The following is a 13,845-nucleotide window of genomic DNA, read 5'->3' as shown; positions in this document are numbered from 1 at the left end:
CACAGGGAGGATGTGCAGACTCCGCACAGACAGTGACCCAAGCCGGGAATCGAACCTGGGACCCTGGAGCTGTGAAGCAATTGTGCTATCCACAATGCTACCGTGCTGCCCAGTAGTCCATGCAGCTCCAGTTGCCGATACGGGGCCCTGCACTTCCGGCCGCAGGTCCGCGCGCAACATGGCGGACCCACACAGTGGGCCAGCCCCGACAATATAGTCCCCCCCCCCCCCCGCCCCCCCGTCCCCCACGATTGCGCGCGCCCGCTGATTAGTGGCCCCCGATCGCGAGCCTGGCCATCCTGGAGGCCGCCCTCCAGCGCCCCCGATGATGGTTCCCCCCACCAGGGCGACCGTGGACTCTGTCCGCAGCTGCCACTCTGAGTGCCCGCCGGGTGGAGCCATGAATGAACGACGCTGGTGAGAATTCGGCCAGTTGTTGGTGGAGAATCGCCGCGGTGGCCTCTTTCAATGGCCCCCGACCAGCGCCGCGCCGACCAGCGCCGCTCCGACCGCGTGCAATTGGCGGTGATTGACCGGTCCCCGGAGAATCGCGGGAATGCGTTGGACCTTATCGTGGGTCTGACGCCCTATTCGCCGCCACGCTCCGAGCACGATTGCGGCACGGAGGCTCGGAGGATCCAGGCCAATATTTCTCCTCACCTCCATCTTAAATGAGAGACCCCTTATTTTTAAAAAGTGACCCCTAGTTCTAGATTCTCCGACAAGAGGAAACATCCTCTCCATATCCACCCTGTCAATACCCCTCAGGATCAAGGTTTCGATCAAGTCTCCTCTTACTCTTCAAATCTACCAGGCTGGCAGTGCCAGAGTGCCGGGTGTCCCTCATCACTCACCACCCAGCGGATAAACTTACCTAGGTGCATCCGGAATGGTCACCACGACCGAAAACCAATGGTGATTCGCACCAGCGTGATGTTACACCAGCTGGGTGAAATGATACAGTGAGGTTGGAAGTAGTGGCATAAAGCCCGATAATATTTTAGAATAAATTTGATGCTTGCTTCCTGGGTGTGAACCTGATCATGTCATCGGAGGGGGGTGGGGACGACCTCAACTCAAAATATCACCGGCACACATTCTGTTTTCGGATTTAACGGTCATTATAGAATTTGTCCCCTTTGCCAGCCCAGCCGCTGGATCATGGCCAACCTTTCCTCATAAGACAACCTGCTCATTCCTAGTATTAGTCTAGTAAACGTTCTCTGAACTGTTGTTAACGCATATCTTTCCTTAGACTAGGAGATCACTACTATACACAATATAATTAGGGGCTGGTTTAGCACAGGGCTAAATAGCTGGCTTTTAAAGCAGAGCATGGCAGGCCAGCAGCGCGGCTTCAATTCCTGTACCAGCCTCCCCGAACAGGCACTGGAATGTGGCGACTAGGGGCTTTTCACAGTAACTTCATTGAAGCCGACATGTGACAATAAGTGATTTTCATTTTATACCAGATGTGGTCACATCAATGCCCTGTACAACTGAAACATAACCTCCCTACTTTTGTGATCAGTTCCCCTCACAATAATCAAAGATATTCTATTAGCTTTCCTAATTACTTTCTCTGCCTGTATACTAGCCTTTTGTGATTCAACTCCTGGGTTCAACTGAGCGCCACACCCTACCAGCCCGCCCCCGCTCCCCTCTCAAATCCCTGCCCTAACTTACTATGACCTCAACACCCGAGTCCCACACCTACACGCTGAACTGACTTCCCCACCCTTTCAAGCTGCCACCCTATCCCACACTCCACACTCCCCCCTATCCACTTACCTCACCCAACCCCTTAGTCACATAGCTTACCCATTCTACCCCATCACCAACCTTACCCTCTTAACCATTTGGCTTACCCACCCTACCCCTTCATCAACCCTATCCGCTCATCGGCGACTTCCGGGTGCGGCTATGCAGAGCTAGGTCGCATATTCGGCAGCTCCCGCTTGGATCGGACTTTTGGGCTCTTTTACAGGGCCCCCACGGCATTTGTTTGACATTTCCCGGTGTGGGAAGAAGACTGCAACACTCCCCTGACGGTGTCCCCCAGGAATGTTGTGTCTTTTGGCTGCCAGACCCGGCAGAAACAGTGAAGGATTTGGCTTGATCTGCAGCAATAGACAGAGGCCTCTTCCAGCATGCAGGCGGGGGAAGGGCAAGCTTAAAGCTGCAATCTGACTTGGCTCTATCAAAGGTGAATTCTAGCAGCAGAGGGAACAACTGTGAAAGGATCTACCAAGGCCATTGAAGAGGCTTCTGGTGGCGGCCATGGAGGAGTAGGTCGCGCATTCGGCAGCTCCCGTCTGGAACCGACTCTCAGACCTTTTTCAGGAGTTTCCATAGACTTTTGGGGGCAGACTGGTGAAGCAAACACTGCCAACTTCTATGAAACGGACCAGAAGTGTAACGGCCAAAGGAGCGGCACTGGAGCAACGGGAGAAGCGAGGGAAAGAAAACAAAATGGCGGCAGCCAGGGACAAAGGGGAGCTGCAGGAGTTCATCAAGTGCTGCTTCGAGGAGCAGCGCGAGGAGATGCGCAAAGAGATGTTGGCGCCTATGCTTTTGGCAATTGAAGGACTTGGGATGACGCAGAAGGCCCACGAAGCTAAGATCCAGGAGGTACAGAAAAGAGTCAGTCAGAACGAGGATGAGCTCGTGGGCCTGGCGGTGAGAGTGGAGCAGAACGAGGCGCTATACAAGAGGTGGGCGGGAAGACTCGAAGACCTGGAGAACAGGTCGAGGAGAAAGAATCTGCGAATCCTGGGTCTCCCTGAGGGTGCGAAGGGGGCTGATGCCGGGGCATACGCGAGCACGATGCTCGAGACGATGATGGGCATGAAGGCCCCTTCGAGGCCGCTGGAGTTGGACGGGGCAAATCGGGTGCTGGCGAAGAAGCCCCAGGCAAATGAGCCGCCAAAGGCGATGGTGGTGAGGTTCCACCTGTTCACGGGCAGAGAGTGGGTCCTGAGATGGGCCAAGAAGGAGCGGAGCATTAAGTGGGACAATGCAGAGATCCGAATATACCCGGACTGGAGCACGGAGGTTGCAAAGCGGAGAACGGGTTTCAACCGGGCCAAAGCGGCGTTGTACTGGAAAGAAGTGAAATTCGGAATGCTGCAGCCAGTGCGACTGTGGGTCACATACAAGGGCCAACACTATTACTTTGAAACGCCTGAGGAGGCGTGGACCTTTGTACAAGCCGAAAAGTTGGACTCTAACTGAGGGTTTGTGAGGGTGGGGGGGATGTTTTGGGGTTTGATGTGTGATGGTTGTTGTATATAGGGGGTCAATTACGCGCAGGAAATGTTACATGGGCTGGGGGAGAGAGACAAGGCCGCGACAGAAGCTGCGCCAGAGGGGGCGGAGCGGGCTTTGGAAAGCACAGGGAAGAAAGGCGGGAAGGGGAACGAAGGAATGCATATGGATTGGGAGACTCCCATGCGGGGAGGTCAATGGGACGGCGGGGGAAGCTGGGGTCAGCAGGCGTCAGCTGGCTTATGGGAGTGACATGGGGGGAGCAAAAAAGCTAGACACGGGTCTAGCGGGGGGGAGGGGAGGTGGGAAGGGGGGGGAGGGGGAAGGGTTGCTGCTGCACTGGCCGAAAGGGAATGGGACACAGAAGAGGTGGTCGGGACGGGGGTCCCTCCTCTGGGGGACTGGAGGGTGAGGGAGGCGTGGACACGGGACTGGCCCAGAAAAGGAGATGGCTAGTCGGCGGGGCGTGGGGGGGTGAGAGCCCCTCCAATCCGGCTGATAACGTGGAATGTGAGGGGCCTGAATGGACCGGTGAAGAGGGCTCGAGTGTTCGCGCACTTAAAGAGACTGAAGGCGGACGTGGCCATGCTCCAAGAGACACATCTGAAGGTGGCGGACCAGGTCAGGTTAAAAAAGGGGTGAGTAGGACAGGTATTCCACTCTGGACTGGACGCGAAGAATAGAGGGGTGGCAATATTGGTGGGAAAGCGGGTGTCATTTGAGGCCAAGACTATTGTAGCGGACAATGGAGGGCGGCATGTAATGGTGAGCGGTAGGCTGCAAGGGACGTGGGTGGTGTTGGTAAACGTATACGCCCCAAACTGGGACGATGCAGGATTCATGAAGCGCATGTTGGGACGCATTCCGGACCTGGAGATAGGAGGCCTGATAATGGGAGGGGACTTCAATACAGTGTTGGATCCAGCAGTGGACCGCTCCAAATCAAGGACTGGAAAGAGGCCGGCGGCGGCCAAGGTACTTGGGGGGTTTATGGATCAGATGGGGGGAGTGGACCCATGGTGGTTTGCAAGGCCACAGGCCAGGGAATTTTCTTTCTTCTCCCATGTACACAAAGCCTACTCCCGGATAGATTTCTTTGTTCTGGGTAGGGCGCTCATCCCGAGGGTGGAGGGGACGGAGTATTCGGCTATAGCCGTTTCGGACCATGCCCCGCACTGGGTGGAACTGGAGCTGGGAGAGGAGAGGGACCAGTGCCCGTGGTGGCGGCTGGATGTGGGACTGCTGGTGGACGGGGTGGTGTGTGGGAAGGTGAGGGGGTGTATCGAAAGATACTTGGAGGCCAACGACAACGGGGAGGTGCGGGTGGGGGTGGTATGGGAGGCGTTGAAGGCGGTGATCAGGGGAGAGCTAATTTCCATTAGGGCTCATAGGGAGAAGACAGAGGGTATGGAAAGGGAGAGGTTAGTGGGGGAGATTTTGAGAGTGGACAGGAGATACGCAGAGGCCCCGGAGGAAAGATTACTTGGGGAAAGACGACGGCTCCAGACGGAGTTTGACCTGTTGACCACAGGGAAGGCGGAGGCACAGTGGAGGAAAGCGCAGAGGGCAACCTACGAGTATGGGGAAAAGGCTAGTCGGATGCTGGCACACCAGCTCCGTAAGAGGATGGCAGCAAGGGAAATCGGGGGAGTCAAAGATGGAAGGGGAGCCACGGTTCGGAGTGCGACGAAAATAAACGAGGTATTCAAGGCCTTTTATGAAGAGCTGTACAGATCCCAGCCCCCAGTGGGGGAAGAGGGGATGAGACGATTCCTAGATCAGCTGAGATTCCCGAGGGTGGAGGAGCAAGAGGTGGCTGGTTTGGGGGCACCAATTGGGTTGGAGGAGCTGAGCAAGGGTTTGGGGAGCATGCAGGCGGGGAAGGCCCCGGGACCGGACGGATTCCCGGTGAAGTTCTACAGGAAGTACGCAGACCTGTTGGCTCCGCTACTGGTGAGGACCTTTAATGAGGCAAGAGAGGAGGGGACCCTGCCCCCGACAATGTCGAAGCGACAATTTCTTTGATCCTAAAGCGGGACAAGGACCCACTGCAATGTGGATCGTACAGGCCGATCTCGCTCCTCAATGTGGATGCAAAGTTGCTGGCAAAAGTGCTGGCCACGAGGATCGAGGACTGTGTCCCGGGGGTAATCCACGAGGACCAGACGGGATTTGTAAAGGGCAGGCTACTAAACACCAATGTGCGGCGGCTCTTAAACGTGTTAATGATGCCATCGGAGGAGGGAGAGGCGGAGATAGTGGCAGCTATGGACGCGGAGAAGGCCTTTGACCGAGTAGAGTGGGAGTACCTCTGGGAGGTGCTGCGTAGGTTTGGGTTCGGGGTAGGGTTTATCAATTGGGTTAAGCTCCTTTACAGAGCCCCGATGGCAAGTGTAGTGACGAACCGGCGGAGGTCGGAGTACTTTCGACTGTACCGAGGGACGAGGCAGGGGTGCCCCCTGTCCCCCCTGTTGTTCGCATTGGCGATCAAACCATTGGCCATGTCATTGAGGGAGTCTAATAAATGGAGGGGGTTGGTCCGAGGGGGAGAAGAGCATCGGGTGTCGCTATATGCGGATGACCTGTTGCTGTACGTGGCGGATCCAATGGAGGGGATGGTGGAGGTCATGCAGACTCTAAGGGAGTTTGGGGAGTTTTCGGGCTATAAGCTCAATGTAGGGAAGAGTGAGCTCTTTGCATTACAGGCGGGGGACCAAGAAAGAGGGGACCTACCGCTGAGGAGGGCGGAGGGGAGCTTTCGGTATCTGGGGATCCAGATAGCCAGGAGTTGGGGGACCCTACATAAACTGAATCTGACGAGGTTGGTGGAACAAATGGAGGAGGATTTCAAAAGATGGGACATGTTACCGCTCTCGCTGGCGGGCAGAGTGCAGTCGGTCAAAATGGTGGTCCTTCCGAGGTTTCTGTTTGTGTTTCAGTGCCTTCCCATCGTGATCACTAAGGCCTTTTTTAAGAGAGTAGGCAGGAGTATTATGGGGTTTGTGTGGGCGAATAAGACCCCGAGAGTAAGGAAAGGGTTCCTGGAACGCAGTAGGGACCGACGAGGGTTGGCGCTGCCAAACCTGGGGAGCTACTACTGGGCAGCAAATGTGGCGATGATCCGCAAGTGGGTTATGGAGGGAGAGGGGGCGGCATGGAAGAGGATGGAGATGGCGTCCTGTAAAGGAACGAGCCTGGGGGCGTTGGTGACGGCACCGCTTCCGCTCTCGCCGACAAAGTATACCACAAGCCCGGTGGTGGCGGCAACGCTAAGGATCTGGGGCCAGTGGAGACGGCACCGGGGTGCAATGGGAGCATCGGTGTGGTCCCCGATCAGGGGGTAACCACCGGTTTGTCCCGGGGAAGCTGGACGGGGGGTTCCAGAGCTGGCATCGGGCGGGGATTGGAAGAATGGGGGACCTGTTCATCAACGGGACGTTTGCGAGCCTAGGGGCACTGGAGGAGAAGTTCGAGTTACCCCCGGGAAATGCCTTTAGATATATGCAGGTGAGGGCTTTTGTGAGGCGACAGGTGAGGGAATTCCCGTTGCTCCCGGCAGAAGAAGTTCAAGATAGGGTGATCTCGGGTGTCTGGGTCGGGGAGGGCAAGGTGTCGTAAATACACCAGGAGTTGAAAGAAGAGGGGGAAGCGCTGGTAAAAGAGTTGAAGGGTTAATGGCAGGAGGAGCTGGGGGAGGAGATCGAGGAAGGTCTGTGGGCTGATGCCCTAGGTAGGGTTAATTCCTCCTCCTCATGTGCCAGGCTCAGCCTGATCCAATTTAAGGTGGTCCACAGAGCGCACTTGACGGGGGCGAGGTTGAGTTGGTTCTTTGGGGTAGAGGACAGATGTGGAAGGTGCTCAGGGAGCCCGGCGAACCATGTCCATATGTTTTGGTCATGCCCGGCACTGGAGGGGCTCTGGAGAGGAGTGGCGGGAGCAATATCTCAGGTGGTGAAAGTCCGGGTCAAGCCAAGCTGGGGGCTAGCAATATTTGGAGTAGTGGACGAACCGGGAGTGCAGGAGGCGAAAGAGGGGGGGGGACTGCCTGGGAGGGTGGATGAGCAAGAGATAACATGAAGGGTTGGGGAAACTGGCACGTACGGGTGAGGGCCAGTGTACAAAGCTGTGTAAATATATCATTTTGCCATGTATATATCTTGCTCTGCACGATTTCTCGTTGTTTTTATTTTTTGTTACGAGGGGGGGGGGTTATTGTTTGTAAGGGAGAAAAATTGTGTTTAAAAAACTTAAATAAATATTTTTTTTTTTTTAAACCCTACCCGCTCATCAACCCTATCTCCTTAGCCACTTTACCACCTTATTACCCAATCCCCTTTCTCATATTTTTCAAAGAAGTTTTGGGACACTTAAACTCTTTACTTACCAGAACATGGTAGCTAGTGCAGTAAAAAGGAGTGTGGCTTTTGTGGGGGATCCTCCACTGATGGCTGCAAAGTTTCTTATGCCGACTGAACTCTGCAGGATCCTCCATCTGCAGGATCCTCCCATCAGACGATTGCACAGGAAATTCAGAGGTTGGTAACTGGGTACTTTTTGCCTGATCGAGGTTAGAAATTGGAGTTGCAATCATGTTCGAAAGATTTGGGCCTTGATGTTCTGGAAAGAATGTCCATTTCTGACCAACAAGATGCAAGGGAACAATTTAATTTCTGAAACTTATTCAATGCAGAGCCAGAAGACTAATCCCTAGCACCTGTCAAAATCCTGAAAGCAGCCTCTGCAAATGGTGCAACATTTGGACAGGTCTGATTATGACAGAAAATTCAAAAAATTAGGCTTGTACTCCTTCATATGTGCACACAGAAAATAAGAGAGCCGTATATTTTTTAAAATCCAAAGTATAATTTCTGCTTCTTTTACAGGCAATGCTCGCCCCTCTAATAAAAATTGCTTTGAAGGTTTCTCAAATACATGAGCGAACAGGCCGCAGCAGACCTACAGTGATCACTTAAAAGTCTAATGCTATCAAATCAGAAGATAAAACATTGGAGAAGGAATTACTAACGGAAAAACCTGAAAAATGTGAAAAGTGTTACTGTAAACTAACATTTCCTCACTTATGTTCAAGTTTTCTGGAAATTGTAGAGAAAAGCGATCAGAAAAAATGAACATGGGCTAGAAATGCTGAATTAAAATGTAATAACATATAAATATATTATATATATAAATATATATATATAATACTCCATTGGTGTTATGTTGTTTCCAGCCTCTTGAAAATGGTTTAAACAAAAACTAAAATTAACTTTGGTTCGTAACTAAATATGCTTTCTCATTATCAACACCGATATTGTATTACAACCAGAAACCTGCACAAATTAGCACTTGAAAGGACACCACACACAATTTATTTTAAGGTGACAAGCAAGCAAAAACAAAACGAGGGCAACTTAATTTGCATGAGATAGCTGCATTTCTATTCTGTTGATTTGCTCAGTGTGGTTGGTTAAGTCACAGAGCAGCCACTTGTTTGTTCAACTGATTTATTTTCAGATAAATCTTGTTTATCATGATGGTGCTTTTTCAGCAACCAGGTTCCTGATCCCATATTCTGATAGCCAACAGTGATAAATTAAAAGTACTTCAGTTTGTAGCAAACTTGTAAATTGCCCGGTTCATCAAGAAATGGATAAAGACACAGGACACCATTGAAATGAAACTGTAATTAAGATTCAGTCAATACCCAAACTAAACGGCATCATTTATCATCGAAAATGTTTCAATTGATTTGCGGTGAATTCCAGCCATTAATCAATTTAAGTAATAGAAAGCAAATTTCATTTTCACTACAGTAAGGATTGTTTAATCTTTAATCTTGAGTTCAGAATGTAAAAGGGTTTACTCCTACAGTTACATTGTTGGTACGTTCTTCTCTACGTCTCCGAAAGTAAAGCGTTACATTGTGCCCATGCAGTGATACAGATCATTTTATTTGGTAGAATACACTGCAAGTAATAGCTTTCACACTGTTCATAAAATTTGCCTTTGATTTCATTACATTTTGTAAGTTCTGGCTCTGTTGAGGGGGATGTCTTGGGAATAAACAGAAACGGGTCATATGAATGTAATTATTGAACTGTCAGCAAACAGGAGCCCTGTCTATACCTCTCATAATTTTGTAGACCTCAATCAGGTCCCCCCTCAACCTCCGTCTTTCCAACGAAAACAATCCTAATCTACTCAACCTTTCTTCATAGCTAGCACCCTCCATACCAGGCAACATCCTGGTGAACCTCCTCTGCACCCTCTCTAAAGCATCCACATCCTTCTGGTAATGTGGCGACCAAAACTGCACGCAGTATTCCAAATGTGGCCTAACCAAAGTCCTATACAACTGTAACATGACCTGCCGACTCTTGTACTCAATACCCCATCCGATGAAGGCAAGCATGCTGTATGCCTTCTTGACCACTCTTATCGACCTGCGTTGCCACCTTCAGGGTACAATGGACTGATGGTTTGGAGACTTGGGCAGAGAGATGGCAGATGGAGTTTAATCCTGACAAATGTGAGGTAATGCATTTTGGAAGGTCTAATGCAGGTAGGGAATATACAGTGAATGGGAGAACCCTCAAGAGTATTGAAAGTCAGAGAGATCTAGGAGTACAGGTCCACAGGTCACTGAAAGGGGCAAAACAGGTGGAGAAGGTAGTCAAGAAGGCATACGGCATGCTTGCCTTCATTGGCTGGGGCATTGAGTATAAGAATTGGCAAGTCATGTTGCAGCTGTATAGAACCTTAGTTAGGCCACACTTGGAGTATAGTGTTCAATTCTGGTCGCCACACTACCAGAAGGATGTGGAGGCTTTAGAGAGGGTGCAGAAGAGATTTACCAGAATGTTGCCTGGTATGGAGGGCATTAGCTATGAGGAGCGGTTGAATAAACTCGGTTTGTTCTCACTGGAACGACGGAGGTTGAGGGGTGACCTGATAGAGGTCTACAAAATTATGAGGGGCATAGACAGAGTGGATAGTCAGAGGCTTTTCCCCAGGGTAGAGGGGTCAATTACTAGGGGGCATAGGTTTAAGGTGCGAGGGGCAAGGTTTAGAGTAGATGTACGAGGCAAGTTTTTTACACAGGGTAGTGGGTGCCTGGAACTCGCTACCGGAGGAGGTGGTGGAAGCAGGGACGATAGTGACATTTAAGGGGCATCTTGACAAATACATGAATAGGATGGGAATAGAGGGATACGGAACCAGGAAGTGTAGAAGATTGTAGTTTAGTCGGGCAGCATGGTCGGCACGGGCTTGGAGGGCCGAAGGGCCTGTTCCTATTCTGTACATTTCTTTGTTCTTTGACCTGAACTCCCAGATCTCTCTGTACATCAATTTTCCCCAGGACTCTTCCATTGACCGTATAGTCCGCTCTTGAATTAGATCTTCCAAAATGCATCACCTTGCATTTGCCTGGATTGAACTCCATCTGCCATTTCTCTGCCCAACTCTCCAACCTATCTATATTTTGCTGTATTCTCTGACAGTCCTCCTCGCTATCTGCAACTCTACCAATCTTAGTATCATCTGCAAACTTGCTAATCAGACCACCTATACCTTCGTCCAGATCATTTATGTATACCGCTAACAACAGTGGCCCGAGCACGGATCCCTGTGGAACACCACTAGTCACCTTTTTCCATTTTGAGACACTCCCACCACTACTCTCTGTCTCCTGTTGCCCAGCCAGTTCTTTATCCATCTAGCTAGTACACCCTGAACCCCATACGACTTCACTTTTTCCATCAACCTGCCATGGGAAACTTTATCAAATGCCTTGCTGAAGTCCATGTATATGACATCTACAGCCCTTCCCTCATCAATTAACTTTGTCACTTCCTCAAAGAATTCTATTAGGTTTGTAAGACATGTCCTTCCCTGCACAAAACGATGCTGCCTATCACTGATAAGTCTATTTTCTTCCAAATGTGAATAGATCCTATCCCTCAGTATCTTCTCCAACAGTTTGCCTACCACTGACGTCAAGCTCACAAGTCTATAATTCCCTGGATTATCCCTGCTACCCTTCTTAAACAAAGGGACAACATTAGCAATTCTCCAGTCCTCCGGGACCTCACCCGTGCTCAAGGATTCTGCAAAGATATCTGTTCAGTCACATCTTCATGGGATTCAAAATGCCCTGTCGTATCACTACTTATTAGACTATCATCTAATTTAATGAAAATAAATTTCAGACTGAAATAAAGATTGTCCAGCACTCTCAAATAAGTTGTTTTCCTGTGTGTAACCACTCTTTGATGCTTTTAATTAAATCCTATTTAACATTTACCTGTATGTCTTGGATTTCAATTTAACAAATAATTCATACCTTTAGTGTCACTACTGCTTCTTATTTCATTAACATTTTCATTGCAGACTTGGTTAATTAACTGAACTCTAATTGTACGAATACAATACATTAACAAATTAATTGACCAAGTTTTAATTTATACATGATTAAGTTAAATTGAATGTATACCACAATCACTGCTGCTGCCTTTATCCTCGCTGTGTTCTCAGTCACCGCTGCTCCTTTTACCCTCGCTGTGTTCTCAGTCACCGCTGCTCCTTTTACCCTCACTGTGTTCTCAGCCACCGCTGCTGCCTTTACCCTCGCTGTGTTCTCAGTCACCGCTGCTGCCTTTACCCTCGCTGTGTTCTCAGTCACCGCTGCTGCTTTTACCCTCGCTGTGTTCTCCGTCACCGCTGCTCCTTTTACCCTCACTGTGTTCTCAGTCACCGCTGCTGCCTTTACCCTCACTGTGTTCTCAGTCACCGCTGCTGCCTTTACCCTCACTGTGTTCTCAGTCACCGCTGCTGCCTTTACCCTCGCTGTGTTCTCAGTCACCGCTGCTCCTTTTACCCTCGTTGTGTTCTCAGTCACCGCTGCTGCCTTTACCCTCGCTGTGTTCTCGGTCACTGCTGCTGCCTTTACCCTCGCTGTGTTCTCGGTCACTATTGCTCCTTTTACCCTCGCTGTGTTCTCAGTCACCGCTGCTGCTTTTACCCTCGCTGTGTTCTCGGTCACTATTGCTCCTTTTACCCTCGCTGTGTTCTCAGTCACCGCTGCTGCTTTTACCCTCGCTGTGTTCTCCGTCACCGCTGCTGCCTTTACCCTCACTGTGTTCTCAGTCACCGCTGCTGCTTTTACCCTCGCTGTGTTCTCGGTCACTATTGCTCCTTTTACCCTCGCTGTGTTCTCAGTCACCGCTGCTGCTTTTACCCTCGCTGTGTTCTCCGTCACCGCTGCTCCTTTAACCCTTGCTGTGTTCTCAGTCACCGCTGCTGCTTTTACCCTCGCTGTGTTCTCCGTCACCGCTACTGCTTTTACCCTCGCTGTGTTCAATCACCGCTGCTCCTTTTACCCTCGCTGTGTTCTCCGTCACCGCTGCTCCTTTTACCCTCGCTGTGTTCAGTCACCGCTGCTTCTTTTACCCTCGCTGTGTTCTCCGTCACCGCTGCTCCTTTTACCCTCGCTATGTTCAATCACCGCTGCTCCTTTTACCCTCGCTGTTTTCTCCGTCACCGATGCTGCTTTTACCCTCGCTGTGTTCTCAGTCACCGCTGCTCCTTTTACCCTCGCTGTGTTCTCAGTCACCGCTGCTCCTTTTACCCTCGCTGTGTTCTCAGTCACCGCTGCTCCTTTTACCCTCGTTGTGTTCTCAGTCACCGCTGCTGCCTTTACCCTCGCTGTGTTCTCGGTCACCGCTGCTGCCTTTACCCTCGCTGTGTTCTCGGTCACTATTGCTCCTTTTACCCTCGCTGTGTTCTCCGTCACCGCTGCTCCTTTAACCCTTGCTGTGTTCTCAGTCACCGCTGCTGCTTTTACCCTCGCTGTGTTCTCCGTCACCGCTACTGCTTTTACCCTCGCTGTGTTCAATCACCGCTGCTCCTTTTACCCTCGCTGTGTTCTCCGTCACCGCTGCTCCTTTTACCCTCGCTGTGTTCAGTCACCGCTGCTTCTTTTACCCTCGCTGTGTTCTCCGTCACCGCTGCTCCTTTTACCCTCGCTGTGTTCTCCGTCACCGCTGCTCCTTTTACCCTCGCTGTGTTCAATCACCGCTGCTCCTTTTACCCTCGCTGTTTTCTCCGTCACCGATGCTGCTTTTACCCTCGCTGTGTTCTCAGTCACCGCTGCTCCTTTTACCCTCGCTGTGTTCTCAGTCACCGCTGCTGCTTTTACCCTAGCTGTGTTCAATCACCGCTGCTGCGTTTACCCTCGCTGTGTTCTCCGTCACTGCTGCTCCTTTTACCCTCGCTGTGTTCTCAGTCACTGCTGCTGCTTTTACCCTAGCTGTGTTCAATCACCGCTGCTGCCTTTACCCTCGCTGTGTTCAGTCACCGCTGCTCCTTTTACCCTCGCTGTGTTCTCAGTCACCGCTGCTCCTTTTACCCTCGCTGTGTTCTCAGTCACCGCTGCTGCTTTTACCCTAGCTGTGTTCAATCACCGCTGCTGCCTTTACCCTCGCTGTGTTCAGTCACCGCTGCTCCTTTTACCCTCGCTGTGTTCTGTCACCGCTGCTCCTTTTACCCTCGCTGTGTTCTCAGTCACCGCTGCTGCTT

General features: G+C 51.0%; 1 protein-coding gene across 2 annotated transcripts in view; it reads left to right on the top strand.

Moving 5' to 3' along the window:
- The window catches only part of pgm1 (phosphoglucomutase 1), a 130,871-nt gene extending 119,300 nt beyond the window's left edge, over positions 1 to 11,571 (top strand). For both annotated transcript variants that reach the window (XM_072511149.1, XM_072511148.1), the window contains exon 11: positions 8,151 to 11,571. In XM_072511149.1, the coding sequence (XP_072367250.1) occupies positions 8,151 to 8,240 (90 nt within the window). In that variant the 3' untranslated portion in view covers positions 8,241 to 11,571. The remainder of the gene's footprint in view (positions 1 to 8,150) is intronic.
- The last annotated feature ends 2,274 nt before the right edge of the window (positions 11,572 to 13,845 follow it).

The sequence above is a fragment of the Scyliorhinus torazame genome, chromosome 7 (genome assembly GCF_047496885.1).
Source record: "Scyliorhinus torazame isolate Kashiwa2021f chromosome 7, sScyTor2.1, whole genome shotgun sequence".
NCBI classification, from domain to species: domain Eukaryota; kingdom Metazoa; phylum Chordata; class Chondrichthyes; order Carcharhiniformes; family Scyliorhinidae; genus Scyliorhinus; species Scyliorhinus torazame.
Note: the sequence above shows the minus strand (reverse complement) of the source record. Positions and strands in the feature narration are given on the sequence as shown.